At 44.1% G+C, this 25,415-nt stretch overlaps 1 protein-coding gene across 2 annotated transcripts in view; it reads right to left on the reverse strand.

The window, feature by feature from the left end:
- The window catches only part of CTPS2 (CTP synthase 2), a 124,175-nt gene that overhangs the window by 29,910 nt on the left and 68,850 nt on the right, over nucleotides 1-25,415 (reverse strand). For both annotated transcript variants that reach the window (XM_004382813.1, XM_023737248.1), the window contains exons 13-15: nucleotides 15,969-16,065; nucleotides 4,520-4,575; nucleotides 3,913-4,009 (exon numbers count right to left, since the gene is read on the reverse strand). In XM_004382813.1, the coding sequence (XP_004382870.1) occupies nucleotides 3,913-4,009; nucleotides 4,520-4,575; nucleotides 15,969-16,065 (250 nt within the window). The remainder of the gene's footprint in view (nucleotides 1-3,912; nucleotides 4,010-4,519; nucleotides 4,576-15,968; nucleotides 16,066-25,415) is intronic.

Genomic DNA, 25,415 nt, shown 5'->3' on the forward strand with positions numbered 1-25,415 from the left:
TAGGGTGCAGAACTCAAATTCTAGTAAGAAGACCAGACTTAATGGTCTGACTGAGACTGGAGGAACCCCGGAAAGCATGGCCCCTGGATTCTCCATCAGCCCAGAACTACAACCATTCCCGAAGCCAACTCTTCAGACAGGGATTGGACTGGACTGTGGGACATAAAGTGATACTCGTGAGGAGTCTGCCTCTTAGCTCAAGTAGACACAAGAGACTAAATGGGCAGTTTCTGTCCGGAGGTGAGATGGGAAGGCAGAGAGGGTTAGGAGCTGGTTGAATGGACATCGGGAATCGGGGGTGGAAAGGAAGAGTGTGCTGTCACAGTATGGGAGAGCAACTAGGGTCACATAACAATGTAGGTAACAATGTATGTATAAATTTTTGTATGGGAGACTAACTTGAAATGTAAACTTTATTTAAACTACAACAATAAAAAATAAAAATTGAGTACGTTTCAAGTACCCAATAGTCACATGTGGCTAATGGCTACCATACTGAACAGTGCAGGATACCTCCATTATTACAGTAAGTTCTATTAGCCAGCACTAATTCCAGGAATATCCAGTGTAGAAATCCTCTACATCACATCTAGAAAGAAGCCTCCTTGAATTAGGACACTGAGGCATGAAAGTTTGGTGAGGGCAATGCCACCTTCTGCCAGGAATGTTGCCGCCTTGAAAAAAGTAGAATATAAGTCATCCACACTTAAAGAAACTAAGCAGTATAGCTTTAAGTTTAAGATGCAATAAATCATACAGTACAGCATCTAGGGATGTCTTTGAAAGAAGCAGACAGTAATTGTGTTGATGTACCAATATAAAGAGAAGCTGCTCAACAGATCATGTCAGATCCAGGGACAGAATATTTGAATGAATGGATCCTTGCTCTGAGTCTCTTTCTCGAAATATATCCCCTATGCCAATATGAGGAATGAGACTAAAAAGTCGTTCTTAGATGATGTTCCATCAATCAGACTACGCACCTTTAAAACAACGTTCTTAATTGCTTTGAATTGAATTCCGACATTATACTCATCTCAAGCTTTGTTGTTCTCTTTAGAACTGTTTAGGAATGGTGGAGACTCGTCAATATGCGTCTAAGAGGGAGCTCAGATCAAAAGTCTTCTGGGGACTTTCCCTTAATAAAATGAATTCCCTTGCAGTCAGCTTTAAAAAATTGCCCGGTTTTAAGGCACCTCTAATTTCCTTTCTAGCCCACATGAAATTTGAAAGTGTCAGTGGGAATCTAAATCCTTGTGATACAAGAGGCTTCTCAGTATTTTCTGACAATGAGAACCAGGAGGATTAAAAAAGAATAAGTACTGTGACAAAGTAAACAAATGGTAACTTGTTTAAGAAATTCTCTGCCCTTTCACATGAAATAAAGATTGAAGAGAATTAACATCAAACAGGGATCCACACCATGAAAATTCTAAATGATGGGCATTTCCAGCAGAAAGATAGCAGGAAATACATCCTCGCTATTCTAATTCAAAATGTTGGGCATGGAAGAAAAAACAAGTCAGGCATGGTCTGATAATCTTAGGTAGAATGTCCAGTGAAAACAAGCTGAGCAAACAGAATCCCACAGAGGTGGTGATAGGAGGCAACGGCCTGGTTTGCTCCAGCCCCGCCCATGACTAGCTGGATGGCCCTGGGCAGGTTCCTTAACCTCTTTGCACTCATCTCCTTCTCTGCAAAATGGGAGTGGCATCACCTGCTTTGTAAGTTCAGTAACGCAGGCAAAGTCCCCACGAAGGAGTCAGGCATCCAATGAGTGTGTAATAAATATCCATGGATTTCCTTCTCTCAGGGTCCAGGTCAAATGCTACAGTGTTCAAAGAACCTTCTCTGACTTTAATTGTCCTCCCTGCTCAGGACTCACTAAGTATTTGAACAAATAGAGGCAGAAAGGGAAAGGGAGGGAGAAAAGGAATTTGAAGTAGAGAAGAGAGACATGGGCTGAGATGGAAAAAGAAGTAGGAACATTAAAAGAAGAGTAAGTAGTCCAGTGTATCTGGGCCTAAAGTATATAGGCTGCAAAGGTAGGCTCTAGAACACCATTCTACCATTTTTAGAGTATCCTGTACACACTCTGCACTCAATAAATGTAAATGGTTCATCCAACAAAGTCGTGTCACGTGCACTGTCCTATTCAGGAGGGACTGAAGTGGGAAGAGCCTGGTGCTAAGAAGGAGCAGGAGGACTAGTCGGAGTGGGAGTCACTGAGTGGTGGGATTGGGGGTAGTGATGGGCATGCGATCCCAAATCTCATCTTTCCTTCCAAACATGGAATCTACAGGACTTGACAAATGACTACAAACTGGGGATATGAAGGGGAAGGAGAGCTAAATTAGTTCAACTTCAAGCCCGATGGTCTAGGGTAGTGGTTCTCAACCAGGGGCGATTTTGCTCCTCTCACTCCCAACATTTAGCAAAGTTTGAAGATATTTTGGGTTGTTCCGACTTGGGGGTGTGGAGAGGATGCTACTGGTTTCTAGTGGGTAGAAGCCAGGGATGCTGTTAAACATGTCACAATGCACAGGACAGTCCCCTACAACAAAGAATTATCCAGCTCCAAATGTCAACAGTGCCGAGGTTGAGAAACCCATGAGAAGGAGATTGATGATACCTTAATGGAAACAGTCAGGTGGAAAAATTAGTTTGGAGTGCATGTGAACTTAGCTTTAAATAAGTTAAGTTGGATGGTGCCAGGAGAACATCCAGACGTTCAAGTTCAAGTTAGTTAAAATGAAGTACATATGTGTGGGTCTAGAACAGGGGTCAGCAAACATGTCTATAAAGGGCCACACAGCAAATAGGTTAGGCTTCTCCGGCCAGATAGTCTCTGTGGCAACTACTCATCTCTGCTGTTGTAGCGAGAAAGCAGCCACAGACAATAAGTACACGAATGAGTGTGGCTGTGTGCCAATAAAACTTTATTTATGGATACTGAAATTTGAATTTCATATAATTTTCAGGTGTCACAAATACTATTCTTCTCTTGATTCTTTTTCCAACCATTTAAAAATGTAAAAACCATTCATAACTCCTGGGTCATACAAAAACAGTCAGCAGGCTGGATATGGCCCACAGGCTGTAGTTTGCCAACCTCTTGTCTAGAACATGAAGAGAAAGAGCTGAGATCAGCTGTAGCCCTGGGCTTACCATGGCCTTGTAGATCTGAATGAGAACACTGTATAAATATAAACATAGTGTATAAATTTATATTATACTGTATAAATGTATGGTTTATGCCTAGACTCTCATTCCAGCCCAACTACAAACAACTCTGGTGACCTTCCTCAATAGAATTCCAATCCCTTTGTGTTGGGTTTGGGCTTGTAAAGAACTTCTCTGAGTGCAGCAATTAGTGTTCAAAAATTAAATGACTGGCCCATGCTTGACCATCGGGCATGAGCAGTAGGGAAAAGCAGACGCCCAGGTAGCATGAAGAGGCAGGTTCAAGTGCAAAGACATCAACACCAGTCACTGTTGATGAGATGGGCATTTTGCCATGCTTCCTCAAACAGAGGGGAGCAAGTAGAGTGCTACTGATCAGTGAGCTGCCTGACTTTCCCAGGGAGCCTAACCTAGTGGCTAACACATAAGACAAACCCCTCAAAGGGGACAGAAGATAGTCAAGGCAGCATCTATTTGTAGAACTGGTAGACTCAGAACAACACAGCATTTGAAGGTAGGTTCAGAACTAACAGGCCCCCAAATGACTTAGGATTATAAGCAGCCTATTTTTTCATGCACTTTGTAGTTGCATACTTATTTCAAAGGAAAGAAGGGGAAAAAAAAAGAGAATGAACAAAATGGGTCTCAAATTATATCTTCATATGTCTATGGTCAACAAAAAGATGTAAGCGTGTAGCAAAGCTTTTCAAAAACAAAGAGCCCACTTACTTGCCAGTTCAATCATTTCCATTCTCTCCCCATCAACATCCTGAGCTACAAAATGTAAGTCACTATGCTCAAATTGGTTGATCAGGTTAGGGTTCACCTGGAAAAACAGGAAATTAAGTGTCTTTGGGGAGCAGAGCAATACAGGCACATCAGCTTATGAAAAGGTCCCTTCATCAACTGGGTGGGTTTTCCATTTCAATGATGCTCTAATTCATAGGTAATTTCCTCCAGGGACTTGTCCCTGACCCAAGAGGCATTTAGTTCCTTTTCAAAACATTTAAGTCTCCCTTTACTCACACCTGGCAAAATAAAGGGCAGGGAGTTGAGGCTAAGGATTCTGACCATATCTTGATCTAGGAGATAGCAGTTAGGGTAACACAGAGCTTCAATATGTCCTGTGTGTAGATTCTTTGTAAAGCCAAGAACAGTCTTCCCACCCCCACCTGCCTCCTCTGGAAGTGGAAACTGTGGGGGACTTGGCACACCTCCTCGAGCGCTACAGATGCCACCAGTGCTGGGACACCTTTTCCAGCGGGCCCCTTGTAATCACGGGGTTCCTCGCAGTTCAGCATCCATATTCTGTGGAAATTCAGCATGAAAGCCTTACCTCATACCGATGTCTGTGTCTTTCTTCTATAAAAGAAACATCACCATAAAGCTTCCCTATAAAGACACAAAGTGAAATTAATCTAGGAGTAACCAACTTGAGAACCACATCCAGGGCATATGTGGGTGCGAGGCCTCTTTGATCTCCATCCTTCCATCAGAGGCCTAAAAATGAACTAGACTCCAGGCAGTAATCTAGATTTTCTTCTCTTCTAGGGGAGGATGGTGATAGCGTCTTTGAAATCCTGAAGCAATTCTCAAGTAAGTCCCATTGTGGAAAGGAAAGCCCGCTGGGATACAAGTACACCGTATACACGGATCCAGCCGGTCTGCCCTCTTTTTCTACGCCTGCATGCTGCACAGAGACAGACTGAGTCACATTCACGCCATCACTTCTCTGCAGATTCATAACGGGGCTCACCTTACAAAAGAAGAAAATGGAACCCAGAAAAATGAAGTGACTTGCCCAAAGCCCCACCCTGCTGGACAGCGCAGCCAGTTCTTGGGCCCAGATCTCCTCACACCTGGCCCAATGCTTTCTCTACTACATGGGCCACCTCCGTGTGACCACAGTGGTTTAGGCCTCACCTTAACAATGTACTTATGAAATGGCAAACGTTCTGTTACATATGTATTTACCACAATTTAAATAAATAAATAACATCTGATGGGGAAAAAAAAAATGTATTTATCCTTTGACCCTGAAATTCAAGTTCTAAGTATTTACCAAAAAAAAAAAAAAAATTAGGACAAAGATCTACCCACAACTATGTGCCCTGCTGAGTTATTTAATGGTGAACGATCAGAAACACATGGAACATCAGGCCTAGAGGAATGCTAGGTTAAATGACAGTCCATCTGTACCCAAAGTTCTCAACCAGGACTGTGTGTTGGGAAGTTGCCTGTGGAACTGCTTCAAAATGCCCAAGTGCCTGAGGACGTGGCAGGCCAGGACAGCAACTCTGGCACGACTATTCGTTGATGGGCACGGCGATCAGTGCGCTGCCCAGCGACCGTGGGTTCAGGAGGAGAGGTGTGGGGATCCGTTATCAGCCCCTGCCACGAACACCCCGTGGGAGCACATGGAGATGCAGGAGTCTGGAAGAGTCTGAAGGCAAGTGACTTCCTGGAGTGCCAGTTCTCTAGACACAGCTCCCAGACCCACAGCCAAGGGCCAAGGAGACACGCCGACAGGGCTGGAGTTCACGCTGAACCTCATCCCCAAGCTCCAACAAAACCTGGAGCAATGCTCAGTTCAACAGGCAGCGGCAGGACAGACTGTTTCAACCAAGAAAGACCAAATTCCTTGTCTCCTTTGGGTTTTTGGCTTGGACAAAGAAAACGCAAATTGGCTGTATTTTCATGCAACTCTCTATGCTCAGTCAGCACAGCCTCAGCTTCCATTCTCAATTTTGTCCATGCAGACTGAGCTCCTGGGGATGATATTAATAATGTTGTTGTTGTTGTTAGGTGCCATGGAGTCGGTTCTGACTCACAGCGACCCTATGTACAATGGAACAAAACATTGCCCGGTCCTGCGCCATCCTCACAATCATTGCTATGCTTGAGCCCATCACTGCAGCCACTGTGTCAATCCATGTCATTGAGGGTCCTCCTCGTTTTCGATCACCCTCTACTTTACCAAGCATGATGTCCTTCTCCAGGGACTGGTCCCTCCTGATAACATGTCCAAAGTATGTGAGATGTAGTCTGGCCATCCTTGCTTCTAAGGAGCATTCTGGTTGTACTTCTTCCAAGACAGATTTGTTTGTTCTTTTGGCAGTCCACGGTATATTCAGTGTTCTTTGCCAACACCATAATTCAAAGGCATCAATTCTTCTTCAGTCCTCCTTACTCACTGTCTAGCTTTCGCATGCATATGATGCAATTGAAAATACCATGGCTTGGGTCAGGCGCACCTTAGTCTTCAAGGTGATATCTTTGCTTTTCAACACTTTAAAGAGGTCTTTTGCAGCAGATTTGCCCAATTCGATACATCGTTTGATTTCTGGATTACTGCTTCCATGAGCGTTGATTGTGGATCCAGTAAAATAAAATCCTTGACAACTTCAATCTTTTCTCCGTTTATCATGTTGTTGCTTATAGGTCCAGTTGTGAGGATTTTGTTTTCTTTATGTTGAGGGGTAATCCATACAGAAGGCTGTGGTCTTTGATCTTCATCAGTAAATGCTTCAAGTCCTCTTCACGTTCAGCAAGCAAGGTCGTGTCATCTGCATAACGCAGGTTGTTAATGAGTCTTCCTCCAATCCTGATGCCCCGTTCTTCTTCATATAGTCCAGCTTCTCGGGTTATTTGCTCAGCATACAGATTGAATAAATATGGAGAAAGGATACAACCCTGACGCACACCTTTCCTGAATTTAAACCAGGCAGTATCCCCTTGTTCTGTTTGAACGACTGCCTCTTGGTTTGTGTACAGGTTCTTCACGAGCACAATGAAGTGTTATGGAATTCCCATTCTTTGCAATGTTATCCATAATTTGTTATGATCCACACAGTCCAATGCCTTTGCATAGTCAATAAAACACAGGTAAACATCTTGGTACTCTCTGCTTTCAGCCAAGATCCATCTGATATCAGCAATGACATCCCTTGTTCCATGTCCTCTTCTGAATCCAGCTTGAATTTCTGGCAGTTCCCTGTCAATGTACTGCTACAATCATTTTTTAATTATCTTCAGCAAAATTTTACTTGCGTTTGATACTAATGATATTGTTTGATAATTTCCACATTCTGTTGCATCACCTTTCTTTGGAATGGACACAAATATGGATCTCTTCCAAATTTCTTGGCATAGACAAGTGAGCACCTCCAGTCGAGATGTCGTACTGTGGTGGCTTGTGTGTTGCTGTGATGCTGGAAGCTATTCCACCGGTATTTCAAATACCAGCAAGGTCACCCATGGTGGACAGGTTTCAGTGGAGCTTCCAGACTAAGACAGACTAGGAAGGCAGTGTACTTCTGAAAAAACTGGCCAGTGAAAACCTTACGAATAGCAGCAGAACACTGTCTGATATTAGTTTTAAAAAAAAAAAAAACCCATTGCCATTGAGTCAAATCCAACTCATAGCAACCCTACAGGACACAGTAGAACTGCCTCACAGGGTTTCCAAGGAGTGGCTGGTGAAATCGAACTGCCGACCTTTTGGTTAGTAGATGTAGTTCACCATAGCTCTTAACCACTGTGCCACCAGGGCTCCGTCTGATATTAATGATAGGGAATATTTAAAGGATGGACTTGGGAAGAAAACAGAATAGTAGGGGGGCAGGGAGCTCCTCTGAGAGAGTGTCAACATGCCACTACATTGGGGTCATTTAAGACAGAGCCTTTGTAGGAAAGCAACTATCACTTCATAAAAGTTAAAAGGAAAATGGAAAATAATAGCACAATAATTTGCTGTTGCTACGTGCCGTCGAGTCAATTCTGACTCATAGCGACCCCAGGTGACAGAGGAGAACTGCCCCATATGGTTTCCTAGGCTGTAATCTTTACGGGAGCAGATCACCAAGTCTTTCTCCCTTGGAATGGCTGAGTGGGTTTGAACCGCCAACCTCTGGGTTAGCAGCTGAGTGCTTAACTGTTGCATCACTAGGGCTCCTTCAGCATAATAATACCCAGGTGGAAAAAATGGGAAAAAATATATATCATCAGGAAGTTACAGAAGAAAAGTAGTTGAAAGATCAGGACCTAACTTGAAGAGGGGTCTGGCTCTCCACTTTGTGACTGATCCACAGGCTTTTCCTCCTATAATCAAAAATTTGTTCCCCGCTTCCTCCATTACAACAGATAACTTAGCAAATCTAATAATAGATCCTGCCGATATTAACAAAGACGAGGAAGAAACTGACAAAAATATCTAAATTAAGACATTAAGGAATTATATCTTCAAGTAATCAGGACTTGCAGGATGTTGTGTGAACTTTGAAACTGCACGGCCTGGCGTAAGGCAAACTGTGTTTGCTAAGATATCTCAGAGGCGACGATGAGAGGGTGGTGTAGTGGTTTAGCCACATGGACTCTGGAGCCAGGCTGCCTGGCACTAAATTCCACTACACCATTTAATAGATGGGCCAATTACTTAACCTTCGGGCAAATTACTTTACCTCTCTGTGCCTCAGTTTCCATGTCTGTAAAATGAGATGATGATAGTACCTACATCATAGGGCTGTTGTGAGGATTAAATAAATCAGTATATGTGAAGCACTCAGAGTAGTAAGTAAGTAAACCATGTAAGTGAATGCTGTTGTTACCGCTAGACAACAAAATCCAAGTGGAAAGAATGGAAGCTACCACATAAACCCCACAAGATAGCAGACAAGATAGGGACCTGTCCTTCCCATTCTCGAGACCAGTGCCTGGCACAATAGAAGGCATTCAATAATTGTTTTCTTTTTTTTTTAATGAATGAAGCATACGTTATACATAGTATGTATGTGGTATGAGGTGAAACACGTTTTCATAACTTAGGAAATTTCATTTTGTCCATTCAAAATCTTCATCCCCCCCCCAAAAAAAATGCCATTTAAAAAATCAATTCATTGCCATATCTGCAAAACAAATAAATAAATAAAATTTCTTTGAAAACCAAATGCTGAGAATCAGTTCAGAATGTTACTAGTTGGATTCTATTTGATAACAACTTGAAAACAAAACAAAAATACTCATTCTCGAGCCCTGGCGCCAGGGATTGTCATTTTGTTACTCTCAGGAGAGCGCCGGGCACGGCTGTTTTTACAAAGCCCCACAGTGACTCTGATTTGCATTTTTGGTTAGGGACTTGCCCAGTATAGGAAGAAGGACATAAACCCTATCTGTTTTAGGAGTCCCGGGGTGGTGCAAGGAGCCCTGGTGGTGCAGTGGTTAAAGCCCTCCGCTGCTAACTGAAAGGTCGGCAGTTCGAACCCACCATCTGCTCCACGGGAGAAAGATGTGGCAGTCTGCTTCCGTAAAGATTTATAGCCTTGGAAACCCTCTGGGGCAGTTCTACTCTGTCCTATAGGGTCGCCATGAGTCGGAATCAACTCAACGGCAGTGGGTTTGGGGTTTGGGGAGTGGTGCAAACAGTTACTGTGCTCGGCTGCTAAGTGAAAGGTTGGCAGTTCAAGTCTCCCCAGAGGAGTCTCAGAAGAAAGGCCTGGCAATCTATTTCCAAAAAAAATCAGCCATTAAAACCCTATGGAGCATAGTTCTACTCTGACACACACAGGATCGCCATGAGTCAGAGTCGACTCGAGGGCAACTGGTTTTAACTGGTTGTTATTATTAAAAGACCCCAGACCTATGAGCCCCCACATTAACAATTACACTTTAGCAAAAGATTTCCCTCAATAAATGGCAAGCAGCAGCCGAGAAGAAAGCCACACCGCAAAATGGCTTTCTATATGGGGTCTGTGAGGAGGCTCGCCAGCTTGTCAGTGACACACCACTGTCCCGCAGCCTCACCAAGCTACTTTTGAATTTGTGCCTCAGCAAAATAACAAAGCACGGTGCATAGCATGGACTTTCAGGGTCCCTCAATCCCTGGTGACCTCTTTTAAACTGTTTTGTAAATCACTTCATTAACCCAGCCCAGGATTTTCATGTGGTGGTTTTTTGTTTTTGTTTTTTAAACTTCCTATATCAATCTAACTACACCAGGAATCAGAAGCTCTTTTTCTATATCAAAGCTTTGATAAGAGATAAGAAAGCAAAGGCCATTTTTCTAGCGCCTGAAAAGTTTTTCCACCCTACCATCGTTTCTCTCAATTCACTCAAATTTTAGATGTAACCCTTTCTCCGTTTGCAATGCCACTAATTTTAGCCAGATCCTTAACAACGGGACTCATCAACAGCTTCTTAACTGGCCTCCTGCGTCTGTTCTCTCAGAACAAAAACTTCTTCCTCTTACAGTAAAGTAGAAACAACATTTTGGTCAAGTTCTTCTTACTATGAGAAAATGCAGAGAAGGTGCCCAAAGGAATTAAGCATTAACTCCCTGCCCGCCTGGGTCCAGGTGGCTGTGCTGCACTCGGGGTCACACTCCCTCCCGCGCACCTGCCTCCTCTGCCAGTTACACCCAAGTCATCTTCCATGGTCTTACTGCCTCATGTCGCCATCCCTGAGAATAAGGGTCATCTTCTCAGAACTAGGATGGGAAACCACCAAGACTTGGTCACCAGCTGTATAAACTGCACCACTCAGGGTTTCGAGCCCTGGTGGCACAGTAGTTAAGTGCTCGGCTGCTAACCGAAAGGTCGGAGGTTTGAACCCACCAGCCACTCCGTGGAAGAAAGTGTGGAAGAAAGATGCAGCAGTCTGCTTCCGTAAAGATGACAGCCTTGTAAACCCTATGGGGCAGTTCTACTGTGTCCTATAGGGTCACTATGAGTCGGAATTGACTCGATGGCAACGGGTTTGGTTTTTTTTTTGGTCTTACTCAGGGTTTCTAATTCCTTCAAGTACACTGTGTTGGATTCTTACCCGGACTAGGCATCCGTAAAGGGCAAAATGGCAACTACTTCCTTTTTAACCACGATCACAGGGTGGCTATCTCCCTCCTATGCCTCCTAAAGCCTTCTTGGCACACTTTGACCCCCATGGCATTCCTCTCATTTATAAAATAAGGGCTTCCTAACCATTTGGGAGAGTCATTGGGTGATGCCAAAGGTTAAGCACTCAGCTGGCTATTCACCAAAATGCTGGAGGTTCAAGTCCACCCATAAGCACTTTAGAAGAAAGTCCTGGTGATCTGCTTCTAAAAAATCAGCCATTGAAAACCTTATGGAGCACAGTTCTACTCTGACACACATGGGGTTGCCATGACTTGAAGTCGACTCGACAGTAACTGACTTTTTTTAACCATTTGGGTGTGGATTTGGAGGGCAGACGAGTTCCACAAATTGTATATAGAATGCGGGGCTGCTTTAAATTAGGTTTAGGCTAACATTCCTGCTAGGGTACATATGCCAGATTGTGTGGTATTCAAACAGCTTAACTGAATGGGTCAGAAAAACACGTTCTTTCTGGTGATAGGTTGGGTTGAACACTTCACACACGACAGGGACAAAGACTTGCTTCGCTTTCTGGTTGTCTTGGCAACACATCTGGGGCTTGACAAAAAACTTAAGCCTGTGGTCTGTAATATTTTTGGAGACACTATCCCTGAATGAGTTCTGAACGTTGTCTGAATTGCTTTGTGCTTGATTATGTTACTATCCCTCACACTCAGCTGAGTGGCACAAGCAAATCAATAAAGTTTATTTTTGGAGTCTCAACACCCTCTAATAGCAAAGTTCCTTGGTATTCCTCCTGCTCTTCTCTCACCTGAATCTGACCCTTCCATCTCTAGACACACCTCATTGTAGAGTACTGCCTCCTCAAAGCACCCCATTTAAAACTTAAACTGCTCTGTGCCATTTCTCTCAGCCTTTCAAAGTCATCTAATCATTTGCTCAATCAATTAATGGCGTCACCAAAAGGAGACAAATCCTACCATTTAACTTCCTAAATGACGTGTTTTTTCCTAAGGTATAGTTTACATGCACTAAAGTGCACAGATATGAAGGGTAGATCGATGGATGAGTTTTAATGATTATGCAATGTGTTTTTTAATAGTTACACTCTGGAGGGTGATTCTAGTGATGGGGCTTTGGAGCCAGGGTAGCATGTTTCGTTAGAACGATGGAAACTTCTAGAACAGTATTCTGTCCTGATTCTGACTTGACCGACTGTGTGCCCCTGGGCAGGTCCCTTCACCTCCAGGTCCTGTGTTTCCTCAGCTGAGAAATAAACAGGTTGGGTCAAATGGCTTCTGAAAGCCCTTCCAGGTCTTATTCTCCATCACCAGATAGGCTATTTAGGCAGGCAGGTGGGAGGGAGAGATGTTGTCTTTCAACTCCCCAGGACGGCCATCTGCTCCGCCCACAGGTGGTACTAACCTCTCGGCCTCAGTCACACACTTCACTCAACGCAGTTCTTTCCTTTAGACCAAAGAACATTGCCGTCGAGTCGATTCTTCCCAGACCAGGGGTTGGCAAACTATGGCCTAACCCTTGTGCCAAATCCTGCCCACTAACTGTTTTTGTTTGGCCCTTGAGCTACGAATGCTTTTTATATTTTTAAATGATTGGGGGGGGGGGGAATCTCATGATTCAGGAAAATTACATGAAATTCAAATTTCAGTGTCCGCAAATAAAGTTTTGCTGGAACACAGTGACACTCATTCATTTATTGTGTACAGCTGCTTTTGCATTACAATGGCAGAGTTGAGTATTTGTGACAGAGACCACATGGCCTAAAAGCTAAAAATACTTACTATCTGGACCTTTACAGAAAAAGGTTAGCCCATTTAGGTAATGGACTTTGGATAGGTAGGTCTCTCCCTTCCCATGTCTAAGTGCTGATGAAGACTTGAGATAAGGACAGTATAAACAAACAAAAAAAAACCAAACCCGTTGCCATAGAGTTGATTCCAACTCATAGCAACCCCACAGGACAGAACAGAACTGCCCCATAGGGTTTCCAAGGAGCGGCTAGTGGATTCAAACTGCTGACCTTTTGGTTAGCAGCTGTAGCTCTTAACCACTGCCTACCAGGGATCCAAGGGTAGTATACACACAAGTAAATATGAGTCCGAATCGACTTGACGGCAATGGGTTTCTAAGGGCAGTATATACATAACTTAAACAACGTTTGGGGGGAAAAAGTTTCAAGTTTGTAGCAAGGAAAAGAAATACAAATTAAAGTATAATAATAAAGGGTCCTTTTTGTTCTTGCTAATAGAGCAAGAAGAAAAATAACAACGCTACTAGCTTTAGCTACTTTGTTGTTGTTGTTGTTAGGTGCCAGCAAGTCAATTTCAACTCACAGCGACCCCATGTGACAGAGTAGATTTCCTAGGCTGTAGTGTTTATGGGGAGCCCTGGTGGCACAGAGGTTAAGAACTCAGCTGGTAACCAAGAGGTCTGCAGTATGAATCCACCAGCCACCTAAGAAAAAAAAATCCTACAAAAGAAATGTGCTGATTAGGAAAAAAAACCCCACAAAACATTCTACGGTGCTATTTGTTTTTATATTTTCATGATACTCAATTGAGCTGGCACAGTGGTCACATCCTTTTCTGGAGACCTGTGGGAGACCTCAAGCAGGTCTGAGGGTAGAACCTTCCATCTCCTGAAGATCACAGGTTCATACACCCACATGCCTCTTGCAAACTATCAAGCACAATTTAAATTTAAGGCAGGCCAAAGATGTTAGCTAAGCAATAAGCTTTTGTGTAGTGTTTAAGATTCATAAAAATCATCAGTATTATTTTACAGATAAATAAAATGTGATCTATCCATGCAGTGAACTATTACTCAGCCATAAAGAGAAATGAAGTCTGGATACACGCTACGACGTGGGTGAACCTTGAAAACATGCTGGGTGAAAGAAGTCGGTCACAAAGGGACAAGTATTGTATGATTCCACTTCTCTGAAATATTTCGAATAAGCAAATCTAAAGAGACCAAAGTTTATTAGTGCTTACCAGGGGCAGGCGGGTGGGAGGGGGAAAGGGGGACTCACTGCTTAGGTGACACTGAGCTTCTGTTAAGGGTGATGGAAAATTTGGAAGTGAATAATGGTGATGGTTGAACAACATGATAAACATAACTAATGTCACTGAACTGTACACATTAAGAATGTCAAAAAGGCAAAGGATTTGTTACATATATATTTACCACAATCAAAAAAACTAATCCAATGGGGCACAACAGTCTAGGGACAAGGACTAGAAGGCAGGAGGGGACAGGAAAGCTGGTAATAAGGAACCCAAGGTTGAGAAGGGACAGTGTTGACATGTTGTGGGGTTGTTAACCATTGTCATAAAACAATATGTGTGCTAACTATTTAATGAGAAACTATTTGTTCCATAAACCTTCACCTAAAGTACACTAAAAAAAATCATCCTCAACAACAAAGTAATTTTTCTGAAAAAAATCATCAGTATTACTTTATTTCTATTGTAAAGAAAAACAATCTAAAATCAGTCTTATTTCCATCCAGACAGAAGAAGTTTTTAAAGATACTGAACACAATGCCCTTAAAAAAAAAAAAAAGCTTTAGCAATTTATTGCTGAATCTTTTACAGCAGATACGATTTTAAAACAATCTTCTCACTAACGACTGTTTTATCACTTAGGCAATTATTAGAACAAGGTTTCAAAGAATTTGAAAGCCAGAGAATCGCTAACATACATTAAGAGAAAAAACTCTTATATTCTTAAGGAAAAATGTTAGTCGCTTAGACAACAATGGCTTCTTATGCCGAGAAACTAAGGAAATGTTTTCACTTTGAAACTTTTCCTTTTGAAGTTTCTATTCTTGCTAGGAAGCACTCTACTCCTTAAAAGCTGCTTATCATCCTTGAAGGGAAAAGTCGTATTTCGGGTCTTCTTCTAACATCACAGGAATGATGCTAACGATGCCCAAGATAGCTGGGTTCCCTCTGCAGCAGGCTCTTTTAGCACCTTGTTCTTCCCTTTCACTGCACTTTTTTCCCTTGTTTTAAGGCCCCGGGAGCGCAGGGCTGGTATCCGTTCCACTCACTGCTATATCTGCAGCATCGAGCTTAGTGCATATGTTACATAGTACATGTGGATGGAGCTGTTAGTTGTCGATTCCGACTCACGGCAACCCCATGTGTTTCAGAGTAGAACTGCTCCATAGGGTTTTCAAGGCTGTGATCTTTCAGAAGCAGATCACCAGGCCTTTCTTCCGAGGTGCCTGTGAGTGGGTTCCAACTGCCAATCTTTTGGCTAGTAGTCATTAAATATTTGTGCCACCAAGGGACTCACAAGATATATTTATCAAACTGAATTAAGGCCTTCAGTGGGGATGGTTTGCATTAACTCATTCTCATGTAATATGTTAACCTATGAAAAAAGTTGCATGGAAATTAAGAATTAACCTTTACTGGTTATTGGGAATAGGAACATCAGCAAATATCAAATCGACATTATATTTACCTCTCCCCACGCTGGGCCTACTGGAGGAGCAGAGAATTCTACTTCTGAGACACAGAACTGCCCTCCACCTCGAGGAGTTCATAAATTAGTTGCAAAAACCAAGCAAACAGACGCGAAACAAGTCAATGGGGGGCTAGTTTCAATGTAGTGGAGAGAAGAGTGGATTCAAAGAAGTGAGTTTGGATCCCAGCTGTCCCGTGCCATGAAGCCCCGAGAGTATCTGGGAACTCACCAAACCACCCGCTAAGCAGGGTGTTGGAAGACAACAGGGGAACAGTGGTCACTTTGCGTTCTCACTAAGCCTGAGGTCCAGCCTGTCCAGGGACGGGAACCTGGAAGGCGACAGAGACAGGTGAGCATGCATGAAGGGAACGGGGAGAGGTGGAGGGAAGGGGCAGGGAGACACTCCATCCAGAAGGCTGTGATCAAAACCCAGGAACTTACTTAATATGGAATTTTCCGTTTTGAAAACTGTTCTTCTTATTCCCAGCCTCATTGTTCCTCCCAAATTGCCAGTGTTGTGTTCAGGCATATCAATCACCTGAGAAAACAAAATAAGTCCAGTTTTGCCAGTTTGTAAAAAATTCCTTTCCCAAATTGCAAGCTTAACTTTGACAGGAATGATCAGTGTGTAAGGATGTGCCCTAAACAATAAAATCTGATCGATCTTTCCAATTTTCCTGTTCAAGTTCGCCCATACTTCATACACTCTGCACATCATGCTCCCTTTCCGTCTCTGCTGCTCATTTTTCATTCAAATCACTGGTAAAAAAATTCATCCGGAGCATCTTTATGAGCTTCCTCCTGACAATAGTCAACTTGTCAGGTCCAGGCGACGTTCACACTTCAAATTCTGAACTTCTGGGGCCTCCTACTTCTGTATTCATGTTTTTCCCGTGAACAACCCTCTTCTCACTGCCCACTGCAGTACCTAGAAAGTTCCATAAGCCAATCTGTCAGTCCTTGTGGAACAGTATACCAGAAGTACTCACTTGTAGAAAACCATCAGAAGGATTCACTTTTTAAAGGGTAATAGCATCCATTCTAGCCCGTTCTGCAGGCCAGACACCTAAGCGTCATCCTTGATCCGCCCTTGTCTCTCATCCCTCATAATCAATCGGTCGAATCCTACCAGTTTACCCCTCCACAGCTCCTGCATCCTTCTCCCCAGCTCCAACCACCACCCAAACCACTGGCAACCGACTGGCCTCTCGCCGTTCACATCACCCCAGCCCACCTTGCACACTGCAAGCAGAGTGTCTGTCAAACTGCAGATAATACCATGGCCCTGCATGGGGCCAGCCCAGCCTAACCCTCCAGCCTCATCTCCCATTGCTCTCCCCTCATGCCCTGAGCTGGTCACCACGGCCTTCTTTCAGTTCCTCAGGTGACCTTTTGTTCTGCCATGGGGACTTTTCACATGCTGTTCCCTCTGCCTGGAATATCTCCTCCCACTTCCCAACCCTTAGCTTTGAGCTCTCAGCTCAAATATCCTACCCTGGAGCTGGGGCCCAGTCAGGGCATCTATCTCTGCCCTCACAGAATCAGGTTCTTCCCATCCCCGAACTTCTCTGTGTCTGTACAACGTTTGTGTGCTAGAATGAACACATTTGAGAGCTGGGGCAGAGTTTGCTTTTCCAATGCATCCTCAGCCTTAGCATTTATGAAACTGGCACAACCTAAGTGCTGAATGAATGCATGCATGAATGAACGAACAAGCAAACGAACTCTGAGGAAATAATTTCAGATTTCTCTTTTTTATGATTACTTCACAGAATTTCAGCGGCATATGATTTTTATGAAAGGCCTGTTCTCGCTAGTCATTGGTCTGTTTTCTCAGTCCTATGCACTATGATCTCATAGTTTGGTTTTTAAGTTGTTAGAAGAGACTACAGTTCAGTGAGTTAACATGTGCTAATGAAATTACTCAAGCCTCCCTCTCATAAAACTTTCTTTCCTTCCCTACCCCACCCTAACTGCCACGTATTGAGCTATAACAATCCTTGACAACTGGAATCTCCTGAGGTAAAAATTTTCCAAGAAAATGTCTAATCTTATCAGTGCCCTAGAAGAACTTCTAGAGTCATCTGAACCCTGTGTCTCAAGTATGATCCAAGAGTCACTGGGGGAAGGGGAGGAGAAAAAACTTGATTATGTCCCCTGTCGGATGGCGTGCTCAATTCTGAAGTGCTCTCGGCCTTGGCACTTCTTTCCCATTATCCTTGGTTGGCTACTTACGGCTAGATTAAGTATTACTAGAGTGACATAAGAGAGGACATTATCTTCTAGTTTACAAACCTAAGCTGTTTATAAACGCCCGGCCCCTCTATGTATTTTCTAAGGAAGGGCAGATAAGACTACAGACTCATAAGACTTAGTCCTAAGTTTACTGACAGCCTCAACTTCCACTGAAGTTTAAGACAGCCTGAACCGTCTAGAAAGACCACAGCTTCAAAGCTGTGTGAAGACCACAATTTCCTTGTTAGAATTGTACTGCTATCTTTGGCCCACCCTTCCAGACTGTGTTGGGTCTATTCACCCAGTTAGTTCACCCAGCCTTCCTGACTGCATTGGGTCCATCCACCCAGTTAGTTCACCAGGAAGAGTCTTTTGATGTAGTCTGTTCAGTTATTGGCAAGTGTGGTATTCAAGAAATGTTCCTGTATGAACCGTTCAGAATAGAGTAAAATTCCTAAGAATATATCCTAGAGAAATAAGAGCCATCACACGAACAGACATATGCACACCTATGTTCATGGCAGCATTGTTCACAATAGCAAAAAGATGGAAACAACCTACGTGCCCATCAACAGATGAATGGATAAACAAACTATGGTACATACACACAATGGAGTACTATGCAACGAGAAAGAACAATGATGAATCTGTGAAGCATCTCATAACATGGATGAAACTGGAGGACATTATCCAGAGTGAAATAAGTCAATCACAAAAGGACAAATATTGTATGAGACCAATACTGTAAAAACTCATGAAAAGGTTTACACACAAAAAGAAACAATCTTTGTTGGTTAAGAGGGGGGGGGGGGTGGGGGAGGAAACACTAAATAGACAATAGATAAGTGGTAACTTTGGTGAAGGGTAAGACAGTACACAATACTGGGGAAGCCAGCACAATTTGTACAAGGAAAGGTCATGGAAGCTCCATAAACACTTCCAAACTCCCTGAGGGACCGAATTACTGGGCAGAGGGCCGTGAGAACCATGGTCTTGAGGAGCATCTAGCTCAACTGGCATAACATAGTTTATAAAGAAAATGTTCTACATTCTACTATGGCTAGTAGTAGCGTCTGAGGTCTTAAAAGCCTGTGAGTGGCCATCTAAGGTATTCCACTGGTTTCACCCCTTCCGAAGCAAGAGAGAATGAAGAAAACTAAAGACACAAGTGAAAGATTCGTCTAAAGGATTAATGGACCACAACTACCATAGCCTTCACCAGACTGAGTCTAGCACAACTAGATGGTGCCCGGCCACCACCACCGACTGCCCTGACAGGGATCACAATAGAAGTCCCGGACAGAGCTGGAGAAAAATGTAGAACAAAATTCTAACTCACAAAAAAAGACCAGACTTACTGGAGAAACCCTGAGAGTATGGCCCCCAGACACCCTTTTACCTCAGTACTGAAGTCACTCCTGAGGTTCACCCTTCAGCCAAAGATTAGACAGGCCCACAAAACAAAACGAGACTAAATGGGCACACCAGCCCAGGGGCAAGGACGAGAAGGCAGGAGACAGGAAAGCTAGTAATGGGGAACCCAAGGTCGAGAAGGGAAGAGTGTTGACATGTTGTGGGGTTGTTAACCAATGTCACAAAACAATATGTCTTAATTGTTTAATGAGAAACTTGTTTGCTCTGTAAACCTTCATCTAAAGTACAATAATAATAATAATAATAACTAAATAAAATAACAGAGTAAAATTATCCAAGTAAGAACAGGAAACCTGTCTTAATGCTTACTGGGATGAGTTTCACAAACAGCTCAAGACCAGAAAACATTTCCAAAACTAAAGTTGGGTGAGGGGGACAGGAGAAGAAAAACGCAGGGGCCATTGGGGCTGTTTGAGAACGTTAAGTACTCTTCCAACATAGGGGAAATCTGGAAGTTTCTGAGAGAGCAATATGAGGATGTTTTTTAGAAGCATAGAGGTAAATACCAAGAGAACAGCTAGAAGAGTTGTGAGTGGGTAAGAGAGTGGGGAGGAAGATTACTGAATTTTTCATTATAGCTCTTTTGGAACTGCTGGCTTTTTAAACTTGTACATAGTATTATTTTAATAAAAATTTAAGGCACATATATTGAAGTGTATTATTCAGGTTCACAGAAATCCTGGTAGCGTAGTGGTTAAGAGCTACAGCTGTTAACCGAAAGGTCCGCAGTTCGAATCCACCAGGCACTCCTTGGAAGCCCCATGGAGCAGTTCTACCCTGTCCTGTAGGGTCTCTATGAGTTGGAATCGACTCAAGGGCAACGGGTTTTTTGGTTTTTTATTCAGGTTCATATTATCCCTGTCGTTTTTCAGAAGCAATACATACAAGCTTGGGCTAAAATGATAGCACAGAAAGACACATCAAGGAGTAACAGCCTCCGTGATCCACTGATGAAGACTTGTTAGCATAGAAATCATTGGAGAAGACAAAGAAAATGCTAGAGGAAAGGGGAGGGGAGGAGGTGGAAAGAGGCTCCCAAGTCCAAATGATGCCCGAACATCAGTAAAGGAGAAGAGCAGAGGGAGTGTTGACGGAAGGCTGCCGTGGAGGGAGGAAGGGGTGCTCTCTGGTCCCGGCTGAGGAGGTCTCACAGCACCCAAGCACCCTTAGTCCAAGGCCAGCAGGTGCCAAGACAAGCTGCCAGAGGCAAGGTAGCTGACACTCAGGAAGGTGACGGCTGGGGGAGGCAGCGAACACAGTGCGTTTCTGGCCAAGCAGGGCGGCACTAGCTGCCTCACAGAATGACCAGACAATCCTACCAGCTGTAAGCATGGCAGTATGACCACCTCTTGGGCTGTCAGCCACCTGAGTAAGCAAACAGAGTTAACGAAGACTCTGTCCCTTACATTCCTTCCACAAAAAGCTTGAGAGACCAGAGAACATCACAGTTCCAAAAGCTACCTATAGTATCATTACTGCAGTGGTTGAAGAAAAGAACCTCAGCAAATCTTGAGTTTTAATTCCAACATTTCCAAAATACCCTAGATTTGGAATCTCAGAGGAAAGTGCCTCTGCCGTGGCAGAAGGTTTCACTCGGGCCCTTTAGCGTCCCCTAAACACTGCTTGCCATCTGACCCCATTACAGACGCACTCTTTCTTGGAACCGAGCCACAGAGCATAAGAAAAATAAAAAAGATCAATAAGTAACGAATAGTGGTGGTGATAAAGCTCTAGGAGATGTAAAAGCACTACACGAGGATAAACATGGCACTAATTAACCTTTTGCCAATGTTTCCTGGAGCCTGCAAAGTGTAATGGGTTCAAGCCTTTACTGCACCTCGGGTGCTTTAAACAGTAGGTCCTCTTATCAAAATGGTGGTGTGTGGAGGCCAGCCTTCTGACTTACCCGGCTGGCGCCAGGTGAGCCTGCTGCCCTGGTGTCCCCTGCCTTTGGACATTTTATTCAAGGACAATGGTGGGGCCTAGCCCTTGCAGACCATTCCCAGTCTCTTAGACAACACACAGTGATTCGGCCTTTCTAGTCCATCTTTCAAGGACTGTTTACAAAGACTGCCAACCTGTTCCTCTCCTACTATCCAGTACATTTCTCTGGTCTTTTTTTTCTTTTTTTCAAGCTTGCCTCTGATTTTGATTCTTTAGGAGTCATATTCAAGCTATCCATAAAACAGAACCAATTTTATATCAATGTTATATTATCTGATGCTGCTTCCTGCTGCTAGCGACAGCTGCCTCCATGGCTGCAGATCCAATCTAAACTCTTCCACGTGGCACTCAAGACTCCATCTCACTCAGGAACCCAGTCTAGCTGTGTGCTCCCCAAGTATTCTAACCTGGGTTTCTATCTCAGCCAGTCGGCCCCATGCCGATGGCTCCTGCATTTCTCTCCCCAGCACCCCTTACACATGGACTGGCCTCTTCACACTTTTCCCCAAGACACCCTGTCCCAACCATTCCATATGGGCTCGTGTTTTCGGGTCACCTCCAGTTCTCCCTACCAGCTGCCATTGAGTCAATTCTGATTCATGGCGACCCCATGTGTGTCAGAGTAGAACTGTGTTCCACAGGGTTGTGATCTTTCAGAAGTAGATCGCCAAATCTTTCTTTCGATCGGTTCTCTCTACTTCTCATAATTCCATTCTTATGCTCACCCAACCAAAGAAATCATCTCTACACTGTTGCTCATCAATTTGCAGTTAGTCCTCTATTATATGCAGCTTTCATGAATGGGTCTCCTGGGACCTGTCACAGACTGAAGTGTGAGCTCATCAAGGACGGGGGACTCGATCTTTCCCTCTTCACTATCTCCACCAGAGTCCAGCACAGTGTTAGGTTCTGCTCGAGTGTTCAATAACTAAATGTCCCCAGTTCTTTTAAGTCTATCAAAAACCAATAGAGGTCTGCCCTGAGAGACTCCTGAAACCTGGAATCAAAACATCATACTGGAGTAGGGTGGGTCCTTGTAAAAAAGAAGAGACAGAAACAGTGAGAGAAGACTGCCATATGCAGATGCATCGACAAGCCAAGGAACATCTAGGGACACCAGAAACTGGGAGAGACAAGAAAGGATCTTCCCCTAGAAGCTTCAGAAAGAATAATGGCCCAGCCAACACCCTGAATTCGACTCCTAGCCTCCAGAGCTGAGACAATACATTTCTGCTCTTATAAGCCACCTTATAAGGATCCATTGTTCCAGCAGCCCTAGGGCATTACTACAAAAGGAGACTGAGGGCCTGGCAGGTGGGCCTGGGTGCAGCAGAGGGGCTCTGAGAGCCCGTGGGTGGTCCCCCACTGCAAGCGGAGCACTGACATGGCTCAGCCCCGCCTGGGACCTGACACAGGACATGTAGTCTGTTTCTGTCTCCCACCCTGTCGCATCACAGAGCAACATGGGGATGGACTCTGTGACGGTGAACAAAGTTAGCAATCCTATAAATACAGACTTACTTTCTGGTCTTTTAAACTTGCTTTTTTTTCCACCAGTAAAAGGAGTATGTTACTTCCATCAGGAAAAGAACATTCTTATACCTTCAGTATTCCTTATACCTTATGGACTAGGGCATACCAATGGTTGTGAAAATGGCGTAGGACCATTCTGTTATACATAAGGTCACCATGAGTCAGCGCCGACTCCACGGCAACTAACAACATTCCTTCACTTGAATAAAAATCTGACCTCTGGGCCTAACACTCATATTGTACAGTTCTCCTCATGGAAAGGAAAGGTAAGGTAGCAAAGGAACAAAGGTTTTTAGTCAGAGTGACTTTAATTCAGGGCTTCAGACTGATTCGTTCTAGTTCCAATCCCTGCTGAGAATTTGCATTCCTAAAAAGTTCCCAGGAGGTGCTAATGCTACTGGTTAGGGACTCATTCTGAGAACCCCTAGTACAGCCCACAAAAAACCCCACTGCTGTCAAGCTGATTCAGACTCATAGCAACCCCCTAGGATTTCCAAGACTGTAAATCACTATGGAAGCAGACTGCCACACCTTTCTCCCGAGTAGCGGCTGGTGGGTTTGAACCACCGACCTTTTGGTCAACAACTGACTGCTTTAATCACTTCACCAGTAGGGATCCTTCTAATAGAGCAGTGGTTCTCAAAATTTATTATACATAAGAATGCTGGGGATCTTGTTAAAGTGTAGATTCTGATTCAGTATATCTGGGGTGGAAATGCAAATTCCCAGCCCTGCTTTAACTTAATCGGAGTGTTACTCAGCATTTATGAGTGACCCTGTTTCACACACTGGATCATGGGACAGGTGAAGACAGAATGCAAGTCAAGTGCCTCAGGGCTGAAGACGCAAACATTCAGTCCACGCGCCCCACATTGATGGCAAGGTAGAAATCCTGCAGTGTTGCTAGGATGGACTAAAACAAGGTCGGAAACCATCACAAAAGGCTATTCAAGCTAAAGTTTGTCCTCCTTGCTGCCAGTAGCTAGAAATTTCTGAATCTCCTTCATCAGCTTCCAAGGGTCACGAGTCCTTTACATTTTCTTCAGCACAGCTGTTCATAATAAGCAGTAGATTTAGAACGAGGGGAGCCCTGGTGGTGTAGTGTTTAAGTGCTACGGCTGCTAACTAAAAGGTCGGCAGTTCCAATCCACCAGGCACTCCTTGGAAACCCTATGGGGCAGTTTCACTCTGTCCTACAGGGTCGCTATGGGTCGGAATCGACTCAGTGGCAATTGGCTTGGCTTGTCTTAGAACGAGAAACATAAACAAGCTTGTAAAAACCACTTGAGGTTTCCAAGTTTTTACTAAATCATGGAAAGAAGGGGCTGCTTTGGAGAACAGACGATTTAAGATGCTAGTTCAACAATTGGGGAGATTTCCCACCCTAGAAAGCTAACAAAGCTGACGTGTGGTAGCTTAAACCTCAGAGGGCACGGGTTGATCTCTGGGGTCCCACACAAAATAAAGACTCCACGCCTTGGGCCGGAGGAGGTGGAAGCACAGTCTGGCCTGGTTGACAAGGGGGTCCAACAGAGGGGCAGGCAGCCTGCTCCTGCAAGGGCAGGGGTCATGGTGGCTAAGCATGAATCCAGCTTCAGCACTAACCAGTGATGTGACCTGGACAAGTTCTTTAACTCTTCCACAGACTTGGGGTACCAACAGTGTCCATCTCACAGTGTTGGTGCAAGGAGTCCATGAGTTAAATGTGTCAGGTGCTTAGAACAGCACAGCCCATTTACTATGTAAGCTTTACTAAGTAAGCACTCCACAGGCGTAAGCTGTGACTTGGAGGCCTCTGGGAAACAAGCTCTGAAGGAGAGCAAGGCAGGCCTGCAAAGGATGGCACCCATAACCCAGGCACGGGCTTACCAGGTGACATTGACTTGGCTCTAACTCATGGCGACCCCACGTGTGTCAGAGTAGAACTGTGCTCCATAGGGTTTTCAATGGCTGAGTTTTCAGAAGTAGATCACCAGGACTTTCTTCCGAGGAGCCTCTGGGTAGACTCAAACCTCCAACCTTGCAGTTAGCAGCCGAATGTATTACTTGTTTGCACCACCAGGGGACTCCTAGGCAAGGGTTAAAGGTAGAAGAGAAACTGAATGCTGTCCTAGGGCCCAGGGACAGCAGCGCCCCAGCCCGGACCCCTTCTATCCAGGACCTACTAGGTAAGTGCACTCTGTTTTAGCGACAGCTGCATTTATAACTTTGGGATCACAGATAACAAGAACCACGGAGAGCATTTCACAGCCACTCTGTTTTACAGGAGGAGCCCTGGTGGCACAATGGTTAAAGCACTCAGCTGCTAACCGAAAGGTCAGAGGTTCGAACCAACCAGCCACTCCGTGGGAGAAAGATGTGGCAGTCTGCTTCCGTAAAGATTGTTGTTGTTGTTAGGTGCCGTCGAGTCGGTTCCAATTCATAGCAATCCTATGTACAAAAGAATGAAACACTGCCCAGTCCTGTGCCATCCTCACAATCATTACGCTGACGTAGTCTCGCCATCCTTGCTTCTAAGGAGCATTCTGGTCGTACTTCTTCCCAGACAGATTTGTTTGTTCTTCTGGCAGTCCATAGTATATTCAATATTCTTCACCAATACCATAAGTCAAAGGCATCAATTCTTCGGTCTTCCTCACTCATTGTCCAGCTTTGGCATGCATACAAGGCGACTGGAAACACCATGGCTTGGGTCAGGTGCACCTTAGTCTTCAAAGTGACATCTTTGCTTTTTAACACTTT

Source organism: Trichechus manatus, unplaced genomic scaffold (assembly GCF_000243295.1).
Source record: "Trichechus manatus latirostris isolate Lorelei unplaced genomic scaffold, TriManLat1.0 scaffold00100, whole genome shotgun sequence".
NCBI lineage: Eukaryota > Metazoa > Chordata > Mammalia > Sirenia > Trichechidae > Trichechus > Trichechus manatus.